A 27066-nucleotide genomic window follows, 5' to 3' on the forward strand; every position below is an offset into this window, starting at 1 on the left:
GGCTCTAGAAATGCACTATTTAAACACCTTGCCAATTGCGTGCCAGGTCCTGTTCAATACCCACTGCAGAGTACGCTAATAGCCTACTTTTATTATTATGATTATTAGTTTCACGGATTAGTCTAATAGCCTACGTAAGGGCAGAGGAACATTGTCTTGGAATGTATTATAATTACAGTATCATCCACGTTGTACTGAAGATTCAAGAAGGCCTGAGAGACTGGTCCAGTTTCTACTGTTACTAGAAACACACACAGAGACGATTTACGATGAAAGCTGATTTATTATTTTCTTCCAAAAACCCATAAAACCAAAATGGGGAAAAATACAAACTGAGCATTTTACAGAAGGCAAAAAACTAAAACAAATGTGCGAGTAGGTAAACCTATAGTTGTGAACAAGTAATACAAATATAACTGTATAAAAAAGAAAGTCAAACAAATATAAAACGTTATAAAATCCAATTGCGAAGGAAATCCTGTATTAAAGGTGGGGGGAAAAATGACTTAAAAAGACAAATCCAAATTGAGACACCAATGAGTATACAAAACATTAAGAACACCTGCTCTTTCCCATGACAGACTGACCATGTGAATCCAGCTGAAAGCTATGATCCCTTATTGATATCACTTGTTAAATCCACTTCAAATCAGTGTAGATGAAGGGGAGGAGACATGTTAAAGAAGGATTTTCAAGCCTTGAGACAAATGAGACATGGATTGTGATGTGTGCCATTCAGAGGGTGAGGCAACTCCACATTAGGAAGGTGTCCCTAATGTTTGGTATACTCAGTGTATTTTTGTATTCTGGACTTCAATCATTTTTAAATGATATTTTTATGCATCACTACTACTGTAGATTAATGTCATATATTATTATAATTTTGGTATACCTATATTACAATGCAAATTCTTCATTAGTTCCATAGTCCATTCTGTCACTTTCTAGTTACCAACCAATCCAAAAAGGGTGACCACTGAACAGGGATTTGAACCTTGCCTACCCCCTTACACACCCTAGTCAGCACCCAACCACCCCACGTCACTCCTTCCCTCAGTAAAACCACTCATAAAACCTTTATTCAAGAAAATAAACAATCTTTCATTTCAGAAATGTAGTACCTTTATTGGAGAGTTAGAGTAGCTACCATTTCTAGTTGCCTTCTCATGAACATTACAACTGTTATTGACCTCAACGATAATGCTGCTGTTACCAAATATTTTGTTGTGAGTTATCTGTCTGGTCAATACATATTATTCACTTTACACTCAAATTGATCACCACAACATACAGTGTAACAACAGAGTTGTTATGAGGGGAAGATCTTTGGATAAAAATTGTTAACTGTTACGACTAAAATGTTGTTGGAAGTTAGCCGATAAGACCATACTTTTAAACAGAAACTTGATAAGGGTTCTGTAGGCCTCGTCAATGCTGTGTGTAAAGTTTGTCATCTGTTAACAGTGTTGGAGATCCATACCGTTACCTATGTGAAATTTGGATTGAATAAAAAGACACTATCAAAAATACTCAAGGGTAAATAAAGGTTGTGTAGAAATCTCGATTTATTGTGCTGAATTAAACTGGAGTCCTGTATCAGAATTGTTTTAGCACCAATCAGCCGACTGATACAATCGATAAAGGACACTTCAGAGAGATATGTGTATTTTAGAATGAAATGGGTGATTTTGTAGTTTTAGAATGATATGGGCGAATTAATAATTTTACAGTGATATGGGTGACTTTTGGCATTTCATAAATGATTGTGATGAGACACAACATATTCCTACTGTGTCATTGCAACTGATCGATTATCAATGATATATAGAATGACATATATTGCGTAGTACAGTAATAAGTAACAAATGCATATGAACAAAAAATAAGCTACAATAATGAACTACGGTAAAGTAATACAATCTTGCTTATCTAGCGGCAATAAAAAACACAAAATGAATGTAAGTGGGATTATTGCTGAGTTGAGTTTGTGTGTTGAGCTGTTACAATGGGAATTGCTTATTCTGTCATGTGAATATTATCTGAGATTGATTTCAACCAACACTGTAACAAAAAAACAGACTCTTGTGCGTAAAGAACTATATGTGAGTATAGCATCACAATCAATTCCTTTTTGTTTAAAGAAAAGATGCGTTAGGATCGTGTCAAGTGCTGGGTTTCATGCTGACGTGCACATACAGTACATACAGAGAGAACAGATAGAGAGAAGAGGAAAAAGACCATTACAATCACTCTCTCACACACAAATACACACAGACAGACTCACACAGACACACACACATATACACAGATATCAACACTTGTGGTGGAATGGTTGAGGAGCTGGTGGAAGCGGTGCTGCTAAATTCACCAAAAGGTATCTTACAGTGTGGTCACTTTGTTTCACCAGAGGGGGAAGAGGATCCCAAAAGAGGAGACTTTGGTGATACCTTGAGGGTAAAACAATATTGTAAATCACCACCTGTTGCACCCACAAGTGAGTGTGTGTTGTGTGTTTGTTTTTGTTCAAATGTTAACGTAAATTCTCTGTTTGACAACACTTACAGGGGAAGGAGGCTTGGCAAAGTTGAGGTGAGCGTAGAGAAGCACAGCGATGTCATTCTGACTGGCCTCCAGGGCTATGGACAGGGCTGAACTGCCATCCTAGAGGAGAGAGAGATAATAACCATAGGTTGGTTGCCAAAGAGAGACAGGGTGAGAAAGACAAGACAAAGTAGGTCAGGCTGAGGGAAGGATGAGAGACAGGGTTGGGAGCTGGTGCACAGAGCTGCACCGCCGAGAGCAAAATAGAGAGACAGAAGAGAAAGTAAAAACCAACAGTCAAAGACGCTGTATTGACATGGGAGACAGACTCATAGATACTGTTAGACAGAGAGTAGGGAAAACGAGGTGGGAAAACCACTAAGTAAAATGCTATGTAAAATCCTAGAAGTTTGGGAGCAGGCTTGTTGACTCACGTTATCAGTGAGGGTGACATCACAGCCTGGCATAGACAGCAGCTGACGAACGATGTCGACGTGGCCGTGCTCGCAGGCACACATGAGCGCCGTGGAGCCGTCGTCGTCGCGGATGTTGACCTGTGCCCCGCAGGAGAGCAGCGCCCGTACCATGTCCCCTCGCCCGTGACTCACTGCCAGCATCAACGCCGTCTGACCCGCCTAACAACATACAACAGTTACCCGTTAGGAAGGCCACGAGTTTTACCAGTCTCTTGACCGTGTGACCTTCTGACCCGGAAAAACTCCAGGCAGTAGTTATAAGAGCTGGCCTAACACCAACAGTCAGCTTTTCTTACACAAAATTTCAAAACCATCGGAGACAAGAAAAGACATGTCCTGGCCCAACATAATCATTTGAGAATTTTAATTCCATCAGAACATAGATACAATGTGGAGCTATCAGCAACATACATGCAAAAGAGCCATCTAACTGAAGTAGCTGAAATAGCCATTTTGTCAGGGGCTTGGGAGGGATGTCATTGGTCTGCCTGAGCTTGGCTGTGTGCAGGGAGGCCTGCTGTCCAGCAGGGGGCATAGTGTACCTGGCTGGCTTTGGCGTTCACATCCCCTGTGCGCAGCAGCTGCAGGACGGTGTGAAGGTCACTGTCAGAGTGGAAGGCAGCCAGAGCTGTCAACATGATGGCTGTGTACCCGGCCTTGTTCTGCTTGTCAGCATTACACAGGCCTGACAGGGAGAGAGCGACCAGGACACGTTTATTATGGGAATATCCCTAAGCCATTCCACTAACAGTCATGCAGTACATAAAGGTTATACATACAGTCAATTGTATCTATGGCTCTGTGGCAGACCACAAGTCTGTGTTAGATATACACATTCATACAGTGCTGATCCATGTACTATACAAACAAACCAAACACTTACTTGTCGACCATAAAAGTAAACCACTATTCTCTTGTCTGTAAACACACACATCCCCCAGTCACTCACCAGTGTCCAGCAGCAGCTTGACCACAGGGAAGTTGGAGTGGGAGACGGTGTAGTGCAGGGCCGTGTTGCCGTTGCCGTCGGCCATATTGACCACGAACTTCAGCAGCTGTGGGGAGACGGAGGAGAAGGTATCCATATAGGCCCTGACCATGGCAGTGTCAGCTGCCTTGTGACAGGACACACGAAGCCACTCCTGGAGCACCATGGTGTAGGCTGTCCTCTGYYGAGGGAAKACACAGAGACCGGTCTCAGACTAACAACCAGACAGGACTGGTCAAAGTAACTCACACTGTTTATGATACACAGATGAATGTAGGCCTAACAGCTTTAACTTAATGGGATAACCCAGTATTGTAAAGTGCAGGAGACCAGAGTTCAAATCCCCGTCGGTTACATGAACACAATCGTGTAGAAAGTGACTATATGAAATGACAAGTCACAGATGAAGTCKTCTAAACTGGCATGGTGGGCAGAGTAAAAGAGGAAATGTGTATAATAGCATACCGCTGCTTGCTGGCTGAAAGCATTTGGTTCACCCAGGGCTTTCTGCAGGGCATGGAGAGATGCCATCAGGCTCTCACTGAACTCCAGTCTGACAGAGATGAAAGAAAGCACAGCAAATTCAAACACACACATATATACATACATACACAATATCATACTGCACTTGAGATCATTAATGGAATGACGAATCTACTGATTAGAGTTTTTAAATGGTTATGCTGGTTTACCTGGTTTCTTGATTGGCTGCTCCAGCAGCACTTGGGGCGTTTACAGGTGCTGGTGTCGAGGCTGATGATTGGACTTTCCTCTGCTGGGAGCTTTGTTCAGTAGCTGACGATTGGGTGGCCCAATGCTGAGGGGCGAGGTCAGTAGTTTGTGATTTGATGGCATCTAGCTGAACGGTGACATCAGTGGTATTTGATTGGGTGACACCCTGCTTTACTTCCAGGTTAGTGGCTTCTGGTTGGCATCTGGGTGGCTTGGGGGGTGCAGAACAGGTAGCWGCTGATTGSARGGTGCACTGCTCAGGTGTAGTGGGTTCAGTGCTAGTATTTATGGAGGTGCACTCCTGAGGGATGGGGTCTGGGACSYATGATTGYACAATACTCCCCTGACGGACACAGTCATTGGCTGGAGACGGGTAGGTAGTCTCAGTGGGGGCAGAGTCAGAGGCACATTGCTGCACGGCAGTGTWCAAGGCTGGTGATAAGGTGGCTACATGCTGCAGTCCTATGCTTATGGTTGCTGATTGGCTGGTGCTCCGCTCAGAGGCAGGTTCGCAGGCTGGTGGTTGGACGGRAGTGGCTGGGAGCGGGGTGGCATGCTCTAGCCTTGTGGAGGAGACTGGGACTSCTGCTGCTTGCTGGTGCTGTCCCGCTGCAGACTCTGGTGCTTCTGGGAGTTTCTCTGTGGTCTCATGATATTCACTGGCATCACTCTCRTCTGAACTCTCACTGCTACTGTCGTCTGAGGAGGTGGACTCATACCTGCAGGACAGAACTGATCTATCACACACGTCAACTCACCATCTCTGTAGTGTAACATGAATACGCTGTTACACATAAGCAATGTCATACACTATCAATAACACACGTACCCTCCATTGACTCCAGTGAACTGCAGGTTCTTCTTGGTGGATGGAGAGCCAGGTTCTCCTTCTGCCTTATGTTTCATAATGGACCTCAGGGCGGTCTGGGGAGAGGCTGCTGCAGCTGGAGAGAAGGCCCAATGTTGCCACAATGTTATGTTACGTCAGGGAGAGTCAGCGGGAGGGTTAAGGTAAGGAGTCGTACGGTCCATAGCTACCTGGTGGGTCTTCTTGAGACTGGACGGTGTTTATGGCAGTGTGCTGGGTTGTCTCTCCTTCCTTCAGATGCAGCAAAGCCATCTGATTACCAATGGTATCAATGGCGACGGCAGGATTAGTGACAGGCACAGAGGTGGACAGCTCACTTCTTAGGACCTCTCGGACCTGTTTGGAGGAGATGGCGATGGGCAGCTCAACAGCTGCATCTGGAGGAATGGAAAGGAAGAGGACAAAAGATGGAAGGTATCAACAATCAAAGAAAACACATGGTTTTTCAACCTAACAACTCATTGTTATAGAAAACATTTGTACATTTTACAGAAGCATATAGGGGGAAGTGCCTTGGTCAGGGGCACATTGACATCATCTTTCACCTAGTCGGCTCAGGGATTTGAACCAGTGACCTTTAGGTTACTAGCCCAACACTCTTAACCACTAGACTACTTGCCGCCCCATTTAAACCTACTTCATTTAATTTGATATCACTTGTAACTTATCACTGAAGTCAGACCTACCCTCTGGGCCCAGGGCCTGTGCATGTCCTCTTTGGGTTCCCTCCAGGACTATACCACCTGGAGGGAGGGAGGGGGAGCTGCACCCCTCTGCTCGGCGCAACGTGCCCACCCCCACCACAGTGGCTGGTTGCTCCAGCGTGTACACCTGGATTCCCACAGTTCTCTGCGCCCGGTGATGGGGCTGCTGGGTAAAGCTGACTACCGTTTGCAGGCTGCGTCCCTGCTGCTCCTGCCAGCTCAGACTGGTGGCCCTGACCGAGTGGTTTGCCTGGGGGGCCWGAGCCTGCCTCTCCCTRTGAGCTGCCTGCACCTGCTGCTGGGCAGCCTGCAGCTCCTGCATCGTCCTCTTCAGCTGGCCCTCCAGCTGGCCCACCTGGCTCTTCAGGGCCTCTGTCTCRGGCACCAGCCCCAMGTCCTGCTCCTMCACCCCAATGCCCACATCCACCTGCTGGCTGCCCCTCGCCTCCTCTGGTCCCACCCCAATGGTACGCACTTCCCTCTGCCCAGCCGGCCGCGCTCCACCCACGATCACCGTGTCCTCAATCTCACAGCCTGAGTCTGCCTGCGGCCTGGAGCCCTCAGGACTGGTGGGGGTGGTGGGGGTGGTGGGGGACAGAGGCTCTGCTGCAACCCTGGTGGTGGCTCCAGCTCCAGAGCTCACCTCCTCCTCTGGGATGTCGATGTAGAGCTCCCCTCGGGGCCGGCCCACTCTGCCGAAGCCAAGGGTGTGTCCCAGAAACTTCTGGCTCTTCAGCTGGACGCTTAGCTGCCTCTTTTCCTCCTGCAGCACAGAAATCTTCACCTGGAGCACGGGGATGGTCTTCACTTGCTCCTCCAGCTCCCGGATCTTCCTGAGAGCCACCGCCATCTGCTCTCTCACATGCTGCAGGTGGGCCGGGGTGGGCGACACGGGCGTGGACAGGCCGGAGCTCATGGGGGTGAAGGAGCCCGTTCCTCCTCCATGGGTGCGGTTGTAGCTGTGGGCGCTGCTCAGGGAGGTGGTGGATCCGGCCATGCTGTTGTGCATGCTACCKAGTGTGCTGGAGAACCTCCTGGGGGCCCCTTCTTTCTCTTCCTCCAARTTCCTGCGGGCGTCCAGCAGGGTCTTCTCCACCCGGGCCGTGCTGAAGCTGGGCCTCTGGGAGTGGGAGRTGTGTGGGTGGTAGCCCGGGGCGCAGTAGGAGAAGGATGATTGGCGGCTGTCCTGGCTGGTGTTGGAGCACAGGGACTCTGTGGAGGTCCACCAGGAGCCTGTGTAGCCATACCCCCGGGGGAGAGACCCGTAGCGGGGCCGGCGCTGACCGTGCACCTTCTTGATGGTGTTTCCCTTCTCGATGTCGTTGACATACTTGAGGAAGTCTAGGTCCAGACGATAGCCGTAGGGGGTCTCCACAGAGTAGGGCGCCTCCTGCTCCTTCCCATGCAGGGAGGGAGGAGTGGACGGGGTAAGCTTCCCTGCAGGGAACAGGAAATAGAGTTGAAACAAGCGGAAATCTGCCATCTAATCTCGGACTTAGACTTCAGAAAATAGCATTATCTCTCGGGGATACTGTGTCCTTGGGTATATACTCTAATAGTAGCTACACAAATTAGATAGAAACAAAGTTTAATAAATAAAGTAGTAGGTTATAGCCAGTCCTTGATTGGTTTAAGATATCTAAAGACCTTAGGTTGATCCAAGTTATTTTGAATGTTAAACACTTTAGGCCAAGACCAATTAAGTTAAATCCTGGACTGAGAAACTCCATTGAAATGACTTTTTAGTCTTAATCTGTGTCTGGGAAACAGTCCCTACATGAGAAATAAATTACGCACTCACATGATAGTTTGTGGGAGATGATTCAGTATTATGATGTTAAGAAATAGAAAGAGTAGAGTTAGGACCATACCTCCTGGGAAGCTGGGGTCCATGTGCAGCACCTGAGCCATGATGTCACACGTTCACCCACAAAACCTCACCTGGGGGGAGAGAAAGACACAGTCACACAAACCTATCAAACACTTCCACAACACATTCAGAAGAACTACTCCTAATGGAGCAACCCACTGTAAGATATTTGCCAATACATTGTACACAAATACCATAGATACACCAGCAGGGGAAAGGCCAGTGAAAAAAAGGTGAAATCTAGAACCTTAAAGGGTTCTTCGGTTGTCCCCATAGGGAAACCCGTTGAAGAACCATTTTTGGCTACAGGTAGAACCCTTTTCATTCAAGGCAGAACCCTTTCCACAGAGGGTTCTACATGGAACCCAAAAGGGTTCTACCTGGAACCGAAAAGGATTCTACCTGGAACCAAAAAGGGTTTTCCTATGTGAACAGCCAAAGAACCCCTTTGGAACCCTTGTTTCTAAGAGTGTAGGGTCACAATGACAACCCTTGTAGTTGAAGAGTCTCTCTTTCTCACGAGGGCAGAGTAGCATAAGCTGGGTTTGTATTGGTCAATATACTGCTTCTTTGTTGGGATGGCCTGAGAGTTTAATTGGTCATACTGTAGGATGGTCATATGGTGGGTTGGCTATATCTTAAAAATAAAGGAGAGCCGCACACTCTAGGAGCTCAGATGCAAAAATGTAATTACCAACGTTTCGACAGCCAAGCTGTCTTCATCAGGGTATAATCACAAACACTGCGGGATGACTCGTTTATAGTGTCAAAAGACACACAGGTGTCTGTAATCATGGCCAAGATCTAACATCTTGTGTATGTCCCTAAGAATCTCTGTGTAATATATTTAGCCTCAATTAGCCATTTCTCTGCCTGCTTATGTTCTTTCTGCTCAATAGCACATCTTTCTGCTCGATAGTACATCTTTCTGCTCGATAGCACATCTTTCTGCTAGATAGTACATCTCTCTGCTCGATAGCACATCTTTCTGCTCGATAGCACATCTTTCTGCTCGATAGCACATCTTTCTGCTCGATACTACATCTTTCTGCTCGATAGCACATCTTTCTGCTCGATAGCAAATCTTTCTGCTCGATAGTACATCTCTCTGCTCGATAGCACATCTCTCTGCTCGATAGCACATCTCTCTGCTTGATAGCACATCTTTCTGCTTGATAGTACACCTTTTGTTTGTTTCTGGTTCTAATATTCTGAGGAGGAGAAGAGTTAGAAGGGGAAAGTTTCCTGGCAGCTTATTCCAGGAGAGAGAGGTTGGAGGCTGCCAGTTACAGCCTTATTAGGAATCGTTTGTGAACACTAACAGAGGTTCTCGATTTAGGGTTTACAGACACTCTCGCCCTTTCTTTCTCTCCCACTCTTTTTCCATTTATTTTCCCCTCTCTGTTCCCTCTCTCCCTCAGTCTCTCCCTCAGTCTCTCCCTCAGTCTCTCCCTCAGTCTCTCCCTCCTCTTCCATTCTTTCTCTCCCCCTCTACTCGTCAGCTGACGATAAAGAGATTTCAGCTGACCACTGTCTCCCCTCATCCCCCTTCCCCCTCCTCTTGCTCCAATACACTCAACCCAAGATAGTACATTCACCACATTAAACACAATCAAGACAATGACCAATTGCACACTGGGATCGACACTGGGAAAACCAATGCATATATCATGTTGTTGTGAATTTTCTTTCTATTAGCCTAGTAGACGTCTTGCTATTGGTGTACTAACATTTCTGTTTGAAAGTTAATAGTGATGGCCGAGCTATTTTTCTGACACCCTTTGCAGTTTCTGTTTGCTTGTGGCAAGAGGAAAGTGACATGCTGCCAGRGATGACATACTGCCCACAATGAAGGGTCTCTGATTACGTGTCTCCCCGGCTGCTAAATATTAACTTTCTAGGTCATTCATTTGTGGGAACTGGGGATGAACTTTTTCAGCATTACATCTCTTGCATTAGCCACTGGAGCCTCACCAGCTGAATCTGTAAAACAGACATCAAAAGTTTGGACTTGAATTGATTTTGTTCTCAGGGCATACTTAGTTCCTGCCAAGTTTTCTGTTCTGTTCCATCAGCAAGAAAGGAGTCTCTCTCTGCTCATTTCAATTTCTGTCTCTCCCCTCGCTCGTCCTCTCCCTCCCTCTAATCTCATGACTCTCGTCAGCGCCTGTTTATGCTCTTGCCCGTTTCAGGGAAAGTAGGGCACTTGGAAACYTTGACTAKATTGACTTGGTATTTTTGAAGCCTGAATTTCTCTGTATATTGTAGCTCTCCCTATCTCTGTCTTTCTCACACTGATATGGCAACACACACAGACATGCACGCCCATGCACACACACACACAGATACGCACACACTACGTGCCCACACGAACCCCCCCCACACACACACACACACATACAAACAAAGAAGGCAAACAATTTGATATGATCAAAAAGATGCTAATAAGATCAAATGTGACCTCTGCTAAATGGATGGCAGGACATGTAGTGTTAGTATCAAAGTAGTTGCAACAAGGGCCTCCCGAGTGGGGCAGTGGTCTAAGGCACTGCATCCTCTTTCATTCTTTCCCTCCCCCTAGCTGTGCCACTAGAGATTCTGGGTTTGAGTCCAGGCTCTGTCACAGCCGGCCGCGACCGGGAGGCCCATGGGGCGGCGCACAATTGGCCCAGCATCTTCTGGGTTAGGGGAGGGTTTGGCCGGCAGGGATATCCTTGTCTCATCGCGCACTAGCGACTCCTGCTGCGGGCCGGGCACAGTGCACGCTGACACAGTCGCCAGGTGTACGGTGTTTCCTCCGACACATTGGTGCGGTTGGCTTCCGGGTTGAATGGGCATTGTGTCAAGAAGCAGTGCGGCTTGGTTGGGTTGTGTTTCGGAAGACGCATGGCTCTCGACCTTCACCTCTTCCGAGTCCGTACGGGAGTTGCAGCGATGAGACAAGACTGTAACTACCACAAAATTGGGGAGAAAAAAGTGGTGAAAAAAAAATATATAAAAAAATATATATATATTTAAATAAAAAGTAGTTTCAACAAATGCTTATGTCTGAGATGTATTGTTTAATGTGCATTTCCTGGTATGAGTACAGTATAAATGCTTATGTGAGCGTATCTGAAATATGGAATGTGAGTGTGTCAGATGTCTCTATGAGAAAGAACAGGAAGGTGGCATGTGTGTGTCATTGAGAGAGTACAGGAAGGTGGAGGTCTGGTTGACAGGGGCACAGTTGATGAGATATAATTAGAGTGTTCAGTTCAGTCAGCGTGACAAACATCCCGGCCCTCAGCAATTGACGACGGCCAAAACTCTCCTCTCCACACGCTCCTTCTCTCTCTCTCTTTCTCCTTCTCTTACTAACTCTCAATTCCGCTTTCCTCTCTCTCGCCTCTCTCTATTTAACGCATTGCCTGGTAATCCAATTCCTACCCTCCCCCAAACCTTCTGCATCTGCCTCTACAACAGTGCCTCGTTGGGTGTTTGTGTGCGTGTGTGTGCACATATGTGTGTGTGTGTGTGGTGTGAGAGCGTCTGTGCATGTGTTTGTACGTGCGTGTCCACCCGTAAGTGTGTGTCTGCCGTGTCTGTGTGCTCCACCATGTATGTGGGTGACCTTACTCCCTCTCTCTCTGGGCTGTAAACAGTGTTCCATTGAGATGACAGTGAACAGAGTCCAGTGTACCCCCCTGCTCCTCCTCAGCAGCACCAGCACAGCCAGCCAACCATTCTTCAGTGATACACTCCCAGACCCAGACCTTAACCTCCTCCTCTCTTCCTCCAGCCATTCTCTACCCTCCTCCAGGAGGAATGATTTGCCCCAGACTGATGCCCCCCTCCCCCCTCCCCACGTTCCAGACCAGCGGAAGTTAACATTGCCCGCCTCCAGGGTCCCCCACTCTGACTATTAAGATTAGAAATCAAGGGGAGAAACTCAGATCCTTCAAGCACAAAATAGGATGTGTCTCTGAGACTGCTGATGTCCTGTTGGATGCCAGAGAGTGGCTGTGGGATTGCTGCTTTGCTACTTTTAATCATTGTGACTTGTTGCAACATTGATACACCGAAGCACAGTCCCTCAATAAAAGCTACAGATGTCCCTCACCTGTATCAAAACGACATACCACATTTCTTACCACACATACACAATGCACATATCTTTGTGATCAGAGGAGGGTGACCATCATGGTTAGTAGGTAAGATACAGTAGGTTTAGTTCTGGAAGAAGACAGAAGTACTAGCCCTGAGAGTTAAGTCCAGAATTATTGGCACCCTTGATAAAGATGAGCAAAAAAGACTATAAAATAAATAATACAAATATTGAGCTATATTGTATGCAGATGTTTTTTGGGAAAAATTCTATTTTATACTAATACAATTGCTCAGAGAAAGAGAGGGGGCAAAATTATTGGCACCCCTGTTTTCAATTGCTTTCAATAGCTCACCTTGTGAGGATAATGGCACTGATTATTTTTCTAAAACGTTTTATGAGTTCAGAGAACACATTGGGAGGGATCTTAGACCATTCTTCCGTAACACATTTTTACAGATCCTTGATATCCTTCCTCTGCTCTTATGGACTGCCCTCTTCAATTCAAACCACAAGTTTCCAATGGGGTTCAAGTCCGGAGACTGAGATGGCCATTGCAAAATGTTCATTTGTGGTCAATTAATTATTTCTTTGTGGCTTCTGGTGTGTGCTTGGGATTACTGTTTTGCTGGAAGATCAACTTGCGTCCAAGTTTCAGCCTCCTGGCAGAGGCAACCAGTTTTTTGGCCAAAATGTCCTGGTACTGGGTAAAGTTATTTTGGATCTCAGTGCTGAGTTTGATACTATTGATCATAACATCCTTGTTGACCAGCTGGATAGGTGGGGGGGATCTCTGGCGTTGCCCTCGACTGGTTCAGGTCATATCTATGTGGTAGATGCTTCTCAGTGAGCATGGGTGCTTCAGTATCATCCCTAGCACCTTTTCACTATGGTGTCCCTCAGGGGTCAATTCTGGGTCCCATCCTTTTTCCCCTGTACATGCTTCCCCTTGGTGACATCATCCGCAATAATAACATTCAGTTTCACTGCTCTGTAGATGACACAAAGTTTTATTTACCAATCAGACCCAGTGACCAAGCTTGCGTAGCTACCCTTCACAAGTGTCTTGCTGATATCAAATGTTTGATGTCTGACCATTTTCTCCAGCTCAATGATACGAAATCAGAGAGGTTGTTTTATTTGGTCCCCACCTTGCTAGAACCCAGATTGTAAATAACCTTGGTAATTTGTCGACCAATGTAAAGCCTAGGGCCAGAAACCTTGGTGTCTTCTTTGACCCTGACCTAAACCTTGAGCTGCATGTAAAGGAAGTTGTCCAGTCCTGCCTTTATCATCTAAGAAATATAGCTAAAGTCAACACTTTTATTTCAGTCACTGATCTGGAGAAAGTTATACATTATTTAATTTCCACACGCCTAGATTACAGTAACTCTTTGTATAAATGTCTCAGTCAGAAATCACTCCATCGTCTACAGTTAGTTCAAAATGCTGCAGCTCGGATTTTAACAAGCACTAAAAAATGTAACCATACCACACCTATTTTAGCTACCAGTGACTTTCAGAATAGATGTATTAATCACGTTTAAAGGAAATATTGACCCATTTTGAATGTTAAATCGTTTTTGTGTATCTCTGAGAGATATTCTATCGATTCCTGGGGTCATTTCATGTTTTCATGTGTATTTGATCTCTTGCCGTTCACGCAGGCAGAAAGACAGCTAATATGACATGGCATTGTGACCAGCACTCTCACTACGCTGGAAGTTAAGAGGAAAATGACTTTTAGATTGCGAAAACGTCAAACATACATGTCAGTTTTCAATATTGGGTGGCTAACTAGCTAACAAGCTAGGTAGCTATCCAGCCAACCCATAGAGAGATCATTGCATTGTGGGTTTTGTAGTCGACTTGAGATGCAACAGATTTCCAAAACGATTTTCACATTTCATGTTGCTACCAACCTTACTATAATGACAAAATGAAAGAAAAAAAATCACAACAAACATTGTTATCACATATTAGTGTTATTTAACACGGTAAATTATAGGAATTAGTGGTTTTGAGAGGATTTTTCCTTTAAGACTAGACTTGGTTTTGCCCAATCCTATATCTCAGATCTTTTATCTCCCTACGAGCCAGGACGCAGCCTGAGATCCTCTGGCAGGGCACTGTTGGCCTTTCCAAAGTCTAGAGTAGATCCGGCTTGCAGATTCTGTGCCTCTTTTTAAATCGCTGCTACAGACACACTTTTATAAAGATGTATGATTTTAAATGTATGATTTTAGATTTTAGTTTGCTAAACGCCATTGGCACTTGGATTGGAACCAGTGCTATGTTCAGATGACATGAAAATAGAGCTCTTTGGCCACGCACACCAGTGCTGGGTTTTACATCTAAAGAAAGATGCATATGCAGAAAAGAACCCCATAGCTACTGTAAAATATGGTGGTGGATCTTTGATGTTATGAGGCTATTTTGCTTCCACTGGTCCTGGGGGTCTTGTTAAGGTCAACGGCATTATGAATTTTACCCAGTACCAGGACTTGTGGTTTGAATTGAAGAGGGCGCAGAGAAAGAAAATCAAAGATCCGGAAGGATTATATGTGGAGGAATGGTCTAAGATCCCTCCCAATGTGTTCTCCAAATATATATATTTTTAACAGCTCAGTGTCGTTATCCTCGCAAGGTGAGGTATTGAAAGGTATTGAAAACAGGGGTGCCAAACATTTTGAACCCTATCTTTTTGAGAACAATTGCTTTACTTGTTAAACAAAATCTCTTTCTCTGAGCAATTGTATTAGTATAATAATATATAATATAATTTCCCAATTTCTTTGAGCATACAATATGTCTCAGTATTTGTATTATTTATTTTATAGTCAGTTTTGCTCATCTTTATCAAGGGTTCCAATAATTTTGGACCTGACTGTATGTCCAACACATTGTCTTTATTCATTGTCTTACCTCATTCACTGTCTTACCTCATTCACTGTCTTACCTCAAAGTAAGAAATACCTTGAATCCCACTACCCAGATAAAATCATGGAATTTTCCACCCACGTCTAAAATAGCTGCCTTTTATGTGATTGCTATTCTGCACAAGTTTGAGAATGGGAATGGTTTATGAATTAGGAAAAGAGGGATATATTTTCTGCTCCATTACCAGCTGCTCAGAGTGCTTCAGGGTTGGTCTCTCCTCCTCCCCAATCTCCTCAATCTGGCTTCTCTTCTCTCCTCTTTTTCTTCCCTCCCTTCTATCTCACGGTCAGCACCTGAGCACAGCATGGAGGAAAATAATGAAAAGATATTAACATATATATTAAGAAATCATAACATCCATTTCATAATCCTACTGAGATAGAGATCAGAAAACAGAAAAGACCAGAAAGACCCACAAAATAAACTTGGGATAAATGCAACCAAGTTCCAAATGAAGCACATCATTGAGGTATCCGGTGAATCTTTAACCAGCCATCAAATCTCAAAACGTCCATGACAACTCTAACAGGTCCATCCCAGCCRRTCCAGAGGGCTACAAACAGGCTTCTCTTACAAAACAGGGATTACCKAATGTTTAGGCAGGTTACCAAGAACTGGTTAAGATTAAAACACCCAGGTCTGCAGTAGAAAACCAACCTCAGAAACATATTCCACTGCCTCAGTGACAGCTCCTCACATGAAAAACATCCTTTCCATCTCACCACAAAATGCTAATCAAACTCACGAGTCGATGGACCTAATTTCAGAGCAACAACAGACCTCCATGCAGCTAGTGCCTTGAGAAAGCTTCTCATCCGTCTGAGTCTGAACCACAACAATACAGACTGCTGTATGGCTAATCAACCAAGGCTGGCTGGGAACCTCCCTGTCATGACACTGAGCCATGTTTTCATGCACTTCTTGACTCACACTCTTGAACCCGGTGCCATGTAACACACCCCTCTGGTTTCACAGGAACACCCAAACCAAATCATCAAATCAAATGTTATTGGTCACGTACACATGGTTAGCAGATGTTAATGCGAGTGTAGCGAAATGCTTGTGCTTCTAGTTCTGACCGTGCAATAATATCTAACAAGTAATCTAACAATTTCACAACAACTTCCTTATACACACGAGTGTAAAGGAATGATTAAGAATATGTACATATAAATATATGGATGAGTGATGGCCGAACGGCATAGGCAAGATGCAGTAGATGGCATAGAGTACAGTATATACATATGAGATGAGTAGTGTAGGGTATGTAAACATTATATAAAGTGGCATAGTTTAAGTGACTAGTGATACATMTATTACATCCAAATGTTAATTATAAAAGTGGCTAGAGATTGAGTCTGTATGTTGGCAGCAGCCACTCAATGTTAGTGATGGCTGTTTAACAGTCTGATTGCCTTGAGATAGAAGCTGTTTTTCAGTCTCTCGGTCCCCGCTTTGATGCACCTGTACTGACCTCGCCTTCTGGATGATAGCGGGGTGAACAGGCAGTGGCTCGGGTGGTTGTTGTCCTTGATGGTCTTTTTGACCTTCCTGTGACATCGGGTGGTGTAGGTGTCCTGGAGGGCAGGTAGTTTGCCCCCGGTGATGCGTTGTGCAGACCTCACTACCCTCTGGAGAGTCTTACGGTTGTGGGCGGAGCAGTTGCCGTACCAGGCGGTGATACAGCCTGACAGGATGCTCTCGATTGTGCATCTGTAAAAGTTTGTGAGTGTTTTTGGTGATAAGCCACATTTCTTCAGCCTCCTGAGGTTGAAGAGGCGCTGTTGCGCCTTCTTCACCACACTGTCTGTGTGTGGATGGACCATTTCAGTTTGTCCGTGATGTGTACGCCGAGGAACTTAAAACTTTCCACCTTCTCCACTACTGTCCCGTCGATGTGGATAGGGGGTGCTCCCTCTGCTGTTTCCTGAAGTCCACCATCATTGTTTTGTTGACGTTGAGTGTGAGGTTATTTTCCTGACACCACACTCCGAGGGCCCTCACCTCCTCCCTGTAGGTCGTCTCGTCATTGTTGGTAATCAAGCCTACCACTGCAGTGTTGTCTGCAAACTTGATGATTGAGTTGGAGGCGTGCATGGCCACGCAGTTATGGGTGAACAGGGAGTAAAGGAGAGGGCTGAGAACACACCCTTGTGGGGCCCCAGTGTTGAGGATCAGTGGTGTGGAGATGTTGTTTCCTACCCTCACCACCTGGGGGCGGCCCGTCAGAAAGTTTGGACCAATTGGGGCGGTAAGCAAATTGAAGTGGGTCTAGGGTGTCAGGTAGGGTGGAGGTGATATGATCCTTGACTAGACTCTCAAAGCACTTCATGATGACGGAAGTGAGTGCCCCGGGGTGATAGTCGTTTAGCTCAGTTACCTTAGCTTTCTTGGGAACAGGAACAATGGTGGCCCTATTGAAGCATGTGGGAACAGCAGACTGGGATAGGGATTGATTGAATATGTCCGTAAACACACCAGCCAGCTGGTCTGCGCATGCTCTGAGGACGTGGCCGGGGATGCCGTCTGGGCCGGCCCAGATACTGTTACCCCAGTATCTTGCCAAGGCATCTCCACGACATAACCTATACTTACGCGTGATTTGCAAGGAATACAGCCAATATTCCCTATCTGCAAATCCATGTGATTTCAGAAATACGTGCAAGTTCCAGGAGATAAGCTGCATGATAATGGAGGTTCTTCCTTGTTCTCATACCTTGGCTTTCACTGCAACGCCTGGGACTTAACTAGTGCATTTCATTGTGGAGTTGTGGCCAAATGACGTCAGTCATTTCCATTTACAGAATGTCACATTATGAACTTTTATCTTACTCAGTCCATTGTTGAATACTTTTGCCATGGGACAGAGGGAGGGAAGGAGAGAGTGAGAGAAACAGAGCCTCATAGAGGAACAACAGTCAAATCACAATGAGCCATTCATTCAGCCCCTAGTTCCACAGCTGGTTCTAATATAGAGCTAGGAGGGGCAAAGAGAGAGAGAGAGAGACACACACGATCAACCCATATTTCCATACATAAATAAAATAAAGAGAGGGAGGGAGAAAGAGAGGCAGAGAGATGGCGAGAGAGACACATAGATAGATAGACAGAGAGAGAGAGATAGGAGAGAGAGAGAGACTGTTACAGCCAAGAAAATGAGCCTCAAAACAAACGTAATGGTGTCTGAGGCCCTGTTGTGGATCCAGACACTGTCAGAGAGCGGAAATACAAACAGGCCCAGTGATGACGAGCAACCAATGTCTGGGAGGTCTGTGTACATGTCTTAGACTCCTACTCTTATCAGTCATCACAAATCAATACAAATGTGATTCTATCACCCTAGAAGGCGTCAGTAAATATCACAATAGAGTATAATAACAGCGGAATAACTAGTCTATACAGACTATAAAATGTCATAACTAAACTAAAACTACATACACAGTATATACCAACATACACAGTATATACCAACATACACAGTATATACCAACATACACAGTATATACCAATGTGTATGTAGTGCCCAGTGTTATGAGGTAGGTTATGCAAACTTTTGTACATTCTTGTTTTTGTGAAAGAGTCAAACAGTTCTGAAGAGATAGGTTAACACACACTCTCACGTCTGCACCGGCTACCCTTTCATCACACAGCTGAAAACACACATACACACACAGGCACAGACGCACGCGCGCACACACGCACACAAACGAACACACGCACACACTCCAGGATCCTTTGAACCCATTGGACTCCCACAAATCCACAAAAACAGCTGAATCATTTCAGTACATTGTTTCAGGTATAAGCTCTGAAGAAACAAATATGGAGGGCATACTGTAACTCTGTTCTTATCTTCCATCTAAACATACTGGGAAATTGTAGTACTGAGTACCAAATCCACCATGACAGTAGTAACCTTTCAACAGCAGCAGTGAGATGATGACATGTATACAGTACACCCACTCAAAAGATTTCACCATGCAGAGGCACTCAACACCACAACCCCTCAACACTAGACCCCAGACTGGAAGAGTGTACATCATGGGTCACCCTTTCTCACTGTTCATTATAAAGGCTATATATCATTGATGTGCCATTAAAATAGCTTATTGTGTGATTGCCTGAGGTCTGATGAAGAAAGGGTTACAGGAAAAGGAGCTCCATCTCTGTATTCCCTCAGGACCCAGAAACAACCCAGTCACTTCCTCCAAGCCCAGGAGAAAAAGTAACAAGGAAAGGGAAAATGAGACGGAGAGGGAGAAAGAATGAGGGAGTAAAGTAAAGAGAGAGCAGGAGTGGAGGTACAGTATGTGAGTGAAAGACGGAGAAAATAAAGAGGGGTGGGGGTGTGGGTGAACAACAAGAGGGGCGAGACTGGAGTGGGGGAGAGAAAGAAAATAGGGAGGGAGAAGAGAATAACTTTTAAAATGGAAGGTTCTAGAATGAGAACACCATGACTGTTGTAAGATTTCGAATCCACCAGTATGAGTCATTGAAACTCCCAGCAGCCACACCATAATGTTGTGTCCTCTGCTCTTGCCAAAACAGGGCAGACATCACAGGGATTCAAGAGGAACTCTTGACCAAGGGTGAATTACGTTTCAAAAGATCTTTCTTCATCATCTGAACTTGATGCGCCTGTAAGATTACGATCATATCATATCAACATTCCACTCCTGGTTTAAGGATAAAAAGAGACTCACAATAAAAACCCAGCACACAAAGAGGCAGCACTTCTTGTTCCTAAATGAAGCTGAATGTTATTTTGTCAGCTTACTTATGATTGACCTCAGTCCAATGAGTATAATACCATGTCAAATAAACTGGAACAATACATGGGAAAATTGGAACTATTATGAAAACTATTTTGGAAACCAACAAATACATACATCATGCTGGTGTTACATTATTCACTGGAGGAGAAACCTTCATTGCTTTTTCTGCATCTGCTGGGGTCTGCTGTATGTGACCTTAACTCTCATTCTAACAGATGGCTTAATTTAGCCACCTGGTCATGAATTAATAACCAATGACCAATGAATTGCTGTCTCTACTCAGAAGTGGCAAGGATGGTAGCCATTTACCATCATGTGGTTACTTTACAAGTAAACCACTCTTTCTAGAACAAATGCCGTGCCTCATTCGCATGAAAAACAAGACTTTCACATGTGCATGAGGAGGACAGATGCTCTCATATGACCAGGGTATAACAAATTACTGTGAGGGCGATGTGCTTCTGAATAACTAATAGTGGGTTTGAACTAGGAACAGTGAAGACATATCAAATTTTTCTATTCAGATTTTATTTCATCAAATGCAACAACAGGTGTTGATGAACAGTGGTATGCTTCCTTACGGGCCTTTCCCAGCAATGCCGAGAGAAAAGAGAGAAATAATAGAAAAGTAATAATAAATACACAATGAGTAACGATAACTTGGCCATACTATATACACACGGGGTGCCAGTACTGAGTCATTGTGCAGGGGTACAAGGCAATTGAGCTAGTACATATAACTAGGAATAAAGTGACTAGGCAACAGGATAGATAATAAACAGTAGCAGCAGTGCATGTTATGAGTAAAAAAATAAAAAATAAAAAAAGGCAATGTTTAAAGGGTCAATGCAGATAGTTAACCAAATAGCTACCTAGACTATTTCAGTAAGTTTTTAGCAGTCTTATGGCTTGGGGGTAGAATCTGTTCAGGGTCCTATTGTTTCCAGACTTGGTGTATTGGTACCACTTACCGTGTGGTAGCAGAGAAAACAGTCTATGACTTGTGTGGCTGGAGTCATTGACAATTTTTAGGGCCTTCCTCTGACACGCCTGGTATAGTGGTCCTGGATGGCAGAGAGCTCGGCCCCAGTGATGTACTGGGCCGTCCGCACTACGGCCCAGCTTTGCGTTCGGATGCATACCAAGCTGTGATGCAGCCAGTCAAGATGCTCTCAATGGTGCAGCTGTAGAACTTTTTGAAGATCTTTTCAGCCTCCTGAGGGGGAAGAGGTGTTGTCGTGCTCTCTTCATGACTGTGTTGATGTTTTTGAACCATGATAGATCCTTAGTGATGTGGACGCTGAGGAACTTGAAGCTCTTGACCCGCTCCACTACAGCCCCGTCGATGTGAATGGGGTCATGCTTGGCCCTCTGTTTCCTGTAGTCTACGATCAGCTCCTTTGTCTTGCTGACGATGAGGGAGAGGTTGTTGTCCTGGCACCACACTGCCAGGTCTCTGACCTCCTCCCTATAGGCAGTCTCATCGTCGTCGGTGATCAGGTCTACCACCGTCGTGTAGTCAGTAAACTTACTGATGGTGTTGGAGTTGTGTGCGGCTACACAGTCGTGGGTGAACAGGGAGTGCAGGAGGGGACTAAGCACGCACCCCTGAGGGGCCCCTGTGTTGTGGGTCAGCGTGGCGGATGTGCTGTTGCCTGTCCTTACCACCTGGGGGCAGACGTCCAGGATCCAGATGCAGAGGGAGGTGTTAAGTCCCGGGGTCCTTAGCTTAGTGATGAGCTTGGAGGGCACAATGGTATTTTGAATGCAGCGCTGTWGTCAATGAACAGCATTCTCTTGTCCAGGTGGGAGAGGGCAGTGTGMAGTGCAATAGAGATTGTGTCATCTGTGGATCTGTTGGAGCCGTATGCGAATTGGAGTGGGTCCAGGGTATCTGGGATGATGGTGTTGATGTGAGCCATGACCAGCCTTTCAAAGCATTTCTTGGCTACAGATGTGAGTGTTACTGGGCAATAGTCACTTAGACAGGTTACCTTGGCATTCTTGGGCACGGGGACTATGTTGGGCTGCTTGAAACATGTAGGTATTACAGACTGGGTCAGGGAGAGGTTGAAAATATCAGTGAAGCCTTAACCCAGCCAAGCTATGTAGCCTATGCCCTGTTACTGCAAGCAAATAGGACGACTGTTTTTAACATGAAGGACGTGTAGGGTCTGGAGAGAAATAGTCTGGCCCATACAGCCAGGGAGTGGCCTTACTGCTTGACCTGGCCTCAGCCCTGCCTGCCTGCTCACATTAAGTCTGGAACAGGAGAAGAATAAACATCAGCATCACAGCTGCCATTGGTCATTGTGTTGACCCCTCCAAAAGGAAACTGCCTGGCTAAGGGTGGGGCCCAGGGACAGGAATTGCAACAGAAACAAAAGAAGAAAAACTGTATGCATTAGAGAGAGAGAGGTGGAAGGAAGAGACAGAGGGAGAGAAAGAGAGAAAATTCCTGTGCAGAACGGGAGGTAGAGGGATAAGGATTGATGGAGGCCAGAGAGGCAGTGTTCTGGAAGGATTTGGGGAAGGATCAGGGGAGACAGAGACGGAGACGAAGACCAGAGTAGAGCTGTTAGTCCGGTCAGGCAGGGGAAAGCTGGTCAGACTCACAACAGTTTTGGGGTTAAAACTTCAGGTCAGTGGAGTCAGTCAGTGGTGGTCACATGCAGCACAGTGGGGCAACGGAAGGAAGTAGTCAAGCACTGAAGCACTGTTGATGTGTCTAAGTGACCCGTTCACCGGGATCCTCATTGATTGTTTCCAGACTGACTCAATGAGTGAAGTAAATTAGATAACAACAAGCGGGACTTGAACCACACTTATAGACATGGCAGGTATACACAAACACACAACAAGGCATTGGGAGGTTGTTGCGAGTCAGTGAATAGAACAATCCATCTTCCCTTTCGGAACGATTCATGTATTAAGAAAGATTGTTCCAGAGATTAGTCCAGCAGATAATGATGTCATGCTTCCTTGGACTCTACATGCATGATCAAGGAATATGTTGACTGAAAACGTTAAAGGATTTGTCTCTGGCTGTAGGTCTGGATAAATAAGTAAGGCTATTAACCCTCAATGGCCAAATCCCCCAATCTGGCCCCATTCTAATATCAGAGCTATGTCATCARCCCCTGCTATAGCTAAATACATCTGCACCTCTCCACAGCAATGAGTGATCAGCAGTCATAAGCGAGGCACTATAGGCTTTACAAAAACAGTTATTAATACTGATGGAGAATTTGGTGATAAGTTACTCTCATATTAAAGTAAAAAATATTGATATTCTATCAATAAAAAGGTGRACAAACTGTGATCCKTTTTCCCACCAAAACAAGAAACTTATGTTTGTGTGAAATTTGCATAAAACTATACATGATGTCCAAATGTGTATTTGAGCTGTGGCCTATTATACACCTTCAATGGCAGTAGTGTAAGGCTCAAGTATAACATGCCTTTCTGTGCAGAAGTAGAAGGCTTTCTGCTCACTGAATCAGTAACAATTGTTCATTGACTGATMTGATAGGACTAGTTCCCAGACTKCACAAGAGGACATGAACTGTAAAATGGCAGAGTGAAATATACATTGACAGCCTACACGCATTAACTCACAGAGCGTCTGTAATTATATTCCACTACCTGATTTAAGGTGATAGGCAACTCTAAATTAATTGCTCATGTGTGTAACCATGGTTTCAGCTGAACAGAGGGGTGTCAGCAAAGGGACAGTCTGGCCCGCTACGACCTGTCCGCAAATTCGAATAAATCCAGACAATCACAGACATGAAGCTTCATGCAGGTTAATGGCGTAATTCCATTAGTCTAGCTAAATCATTTAAATGCCCAGCGTGTGGTCCACCGCTACAAATGGGCTTTATAACCTTGCATTCCTCCATTTGGAATTCCACTACAGCGCCCCTCGTTCCAAACGTTGTAATCGGGAATGTGGTCCTGGTCGGTGAGACCGTTAGGCTACGCATTCTATCCCCGCTGCTGTTGGCACGAGCATGGGATAACTCCAACTGGGCACCTTACATTCTAGGACACCTATGGAGACCTGTGTCGGTCACCTATAAAGTAGGCCTAGTCTGTGTGAAAGCAGGCTGCTATCAAGTGATCAATGATTGATCAAAGGACGCCATACAATTATATGGGTCTATCTCACTTGGGTTGTAACCATCTTCTCCAAAGTTTAATAATGACCAATAGATAAACCGTGAAAATCATTAGTAGGCTATTAAGCCTACAGGCGTTAAATGTTCTTCCAGACACTGCTTCTTCTAGAGAGGAGGAAAACCCGATAGAATGAATTCAACCCTATAGCTTTTGAGGCAGACATCCGTTCACTGAACTGACCACCAGTCACCGACGGGCGGTTAAAGCAGACCAAAGTTAAGGGCAGAGTGGCAATGAGAAAGTGATGAACATCTGGAAGTAGGCTAATGAAAAGAGGAAGAATGGAAGGACCCACCCTCTCCCTGGAGTAACGGCAATCACGGGGTTTTCTTTAAATGAGGGTTTAATCGTAAAGTATTCAGGAATTCAACTTCAAAASTWWCTTTGATTGAAGAAAGAACCTGATCGAAAAACGTTTTAGTTGAAGTTCCTAATTTTTAAAAGTTTAGCCAAAAGAGTGAGGGTGGCAAGTTTCCAAATTGTTCCAGAACGCAAATATTAACTAAAGATCTTCTCTCCAATTTGAACAATAACCACAGTGAAAATGTGAGACCGCTCTCTCAGCTGTCAATAAAATTCAGCCAACATGACCTATTAACACAAAACGTCTCAGGGATAACACACGCGCCAGTACCCGATGCATTGTGTGCGCTCCCTCGAGGAGCGCATTATCGCCAATGATGCTCAGCCAAATAACCTACTATGCACGAGAACAAAACCACTCATTAGGCCATTAATACTTATGGTAATATTTAGGGAAAAGTGCACACCAATTCATACAAACATAACGCAGTTAAATAGGTAGAGAATGGGCAATACGAGACCCGTTACTTCTAGAAGTAAGACACAAACCGGGGAACGGATAGGACAAAAGAAATATTACGCAAGACACCATTTTGGACTTATTAATTGAGCAAACGTTAACATACAGGCTGCTGGGAATTAAGAATGTATGATCTTATCAAAAGGCTGTTGTACTTACCTATCCTTATAAATCCGTTCAGACGTCTTGGGCCAGGAGCGCTCACTGACATGGAGACAAAAACACCGCAGCCAAGCGGTTCAGAACCCCCTCCCTCCGCTCTTAAAGGGCCAGGAGAGCCTTTAGACCAGACTAGTACCTTAGGCTAGAAGCCCCATTCCACTCAGACATCTCTGCATATTCATTCAAAATGGTAAAATGTAAGAGTTGGAATAAGAGAGTCGTCGTATTAACGGCTCTGTGTGTCTTATAGAAATATAGCCCAATGCAAGGGTGACCTAAAGTCCGTCAGCATTGCTTTCTTTCCATTCTTTAATTATTTTTTTTATCGGTGACTGCGCATGGGAAATATGGTCCCCGTAACATGACGTCATACTTTAGTCTCCCCTGGAATCTACCCGTGTCTTACAGAAGACTAAATAGTCGATTGGGGGACGTAAATGTGGTTACTGTTTTACAGAGAATGGATACACCACAGCTATATCACTGATTGATTAATGCCTAAAAAGGGTGGGTGTGTTTTTATTATATAGCGTGTTACATATCAATAACACACACTACATCCATACAATGGGCGTTTACTTTGGCAGACAAACATTACGGCTACAATGTCAGGCACACGGGCACAGGAAATTAATTGCACGATGAAAAATAAGTGAAAGGGGCGCATACTCCGACTTGAGCCGACATTAGGTTCAAATAGAGATCTGAGGGGTTCGCTCTGCATTGTCTGGCCAATAATTAGGTTGGTTCATGTCTGCAAAGATGCGTCCTGAGAGCCAGATGACTAAACCCGTTCAGTTTCTCCAGGATAACCCATCCACAGCCTATTCATAATCCACTCGAAATGGAACGCTACATCTCTTCTCATTTAAAAAATAAATAAAGCAATAATATGCCACATGTCAATACACATAAAAATTAGATACCCATCTGCATTATTAACACAATATACTACAGGCCTATAGCCTATCAATTAATAAACGAAGGTGTTTAATAATTGAGTTGTTTAAACATTTCCCCTGCTGGCTAAATCCAGTCCTGGGACTCATATTCCCAGGGTAGTAAAACCATGCGTCTAGAATGATTAACCCTCTCAAGGTTATATACAGTACAGTGCATTCGGAAAGTATTCAGACCCCTTGACTTTTTCTCACATCTTGTTACATTACAGCCTTATTCTAAAATGGATAAAATAAAATTCCTCATTCAACTACACACACTACCCCATAATGACAAAGTGGAAACAGGTTTAGAAATGTATTTAAAATAAAAAACAAATACCTTATTTACATTAATATTCAGACCCTTTGCTATGAGCTCAGGTGCATTCTGTTTCCATTGATCATCCTTGAGATGCTTCTACAACTTGATTGGAGTCCACCTGTGGTAAATGCAATTGATTGGACATGATTTGGAAAGGCACACCCCTGTCTATATAAGGTCCCACAGTTGACAGTGCAAAACTGAGCAATCGGGGGAGAAGGGCCTTGGTCAGGGAGGTGACCAAGAATCCGATGGTCACTCTGACAGAGCTCTAGAGTTCCTCTGTGGAGATGGGGGAACCTTCCAGAAGGACAACCATCTCTGCAGCACTCCACTAATCAGGCCTGTGGTAGAGTGGCCAGACGGAAGCCACTCCTCAGTAAAAGGCACATGACAGCCCGCTTGGAGTTTGCCAAAAGGCACCTAAAGACTCTCAGACCATGAGAAACAAGATGCTCTGGTTTGATGAAACCAAGATTTTACTCTTTAGCCTGAATATCAAGACCCACATCTGGAGGAAACCTGGCACCATCCCTACGGTGAAGCATGGTGGTGCCAGCATCATGCTATGGGGATGTTTTTCAGCGGCAGGGACTGGGAGACTAGTCAGGATCGAGGGAAAGATGAACGGAGCAAAGTACAGAGAGATCCTTGA

General features: G+C 44.9%; 1 protein-coding gene across 1 annotated transcript; it reads right to left on the bottom strand.

Annotated features, from left to right (window-relative positions):
- Window positions 1-263: 263 nt before the first annotated feature.
- On the bottom strand, window positions 264-25391 carry LOC111980451 (KN motif and ankyrin repeat domain-containing protein 2). Its single transcript, XM_024011185.3, has 13 exons — window positions 25146-25391; window positions 15391-15499; window positions 8181-8250; window positions 6292-7746; window positions 5776-5982; window positions 5567-5681; window positions 4698-5456; window positions 4471-4558; window positions 3967-4186; window positions 3560-3702; window positions 2976-3176; window positions 2563-2661; window positions 264-2447 (listed from the first exon to the last, which is right to left on the bottom strand). The coding sequence occupies exons 3-13, from the start codon at window positions 8218-8220 to the stop codon at window positions 2391-2393; spliced, it is 3384 nt and encodes a 1127-aa protein (XP_023866953.1). The 5' UTR covers window positions 8221-8250; window positions 15391-15499; window positions 25146-25391; the 3' UTR covers window positions 264-2390.
- Window positions 25392-27066: the final 1675 nt, after the last annotated feature.

Source organism: Salvelinus sp. IW2-2015, linkage group LG20, assembly GCF_002910315.2.
Source record: "Salvelinus sp. IW2-2015 linkage group LG20, ASM291031v2, whole genome shotgun sequence".
Classification (NCBI taxonomy): domain Eukaryota; kingdom Metazoa; phylum Chordata; class Actinopteri; order Salmoniformes; family Salmonidae; genus Salvelinus; species Salvelinus sp. IW2-2015.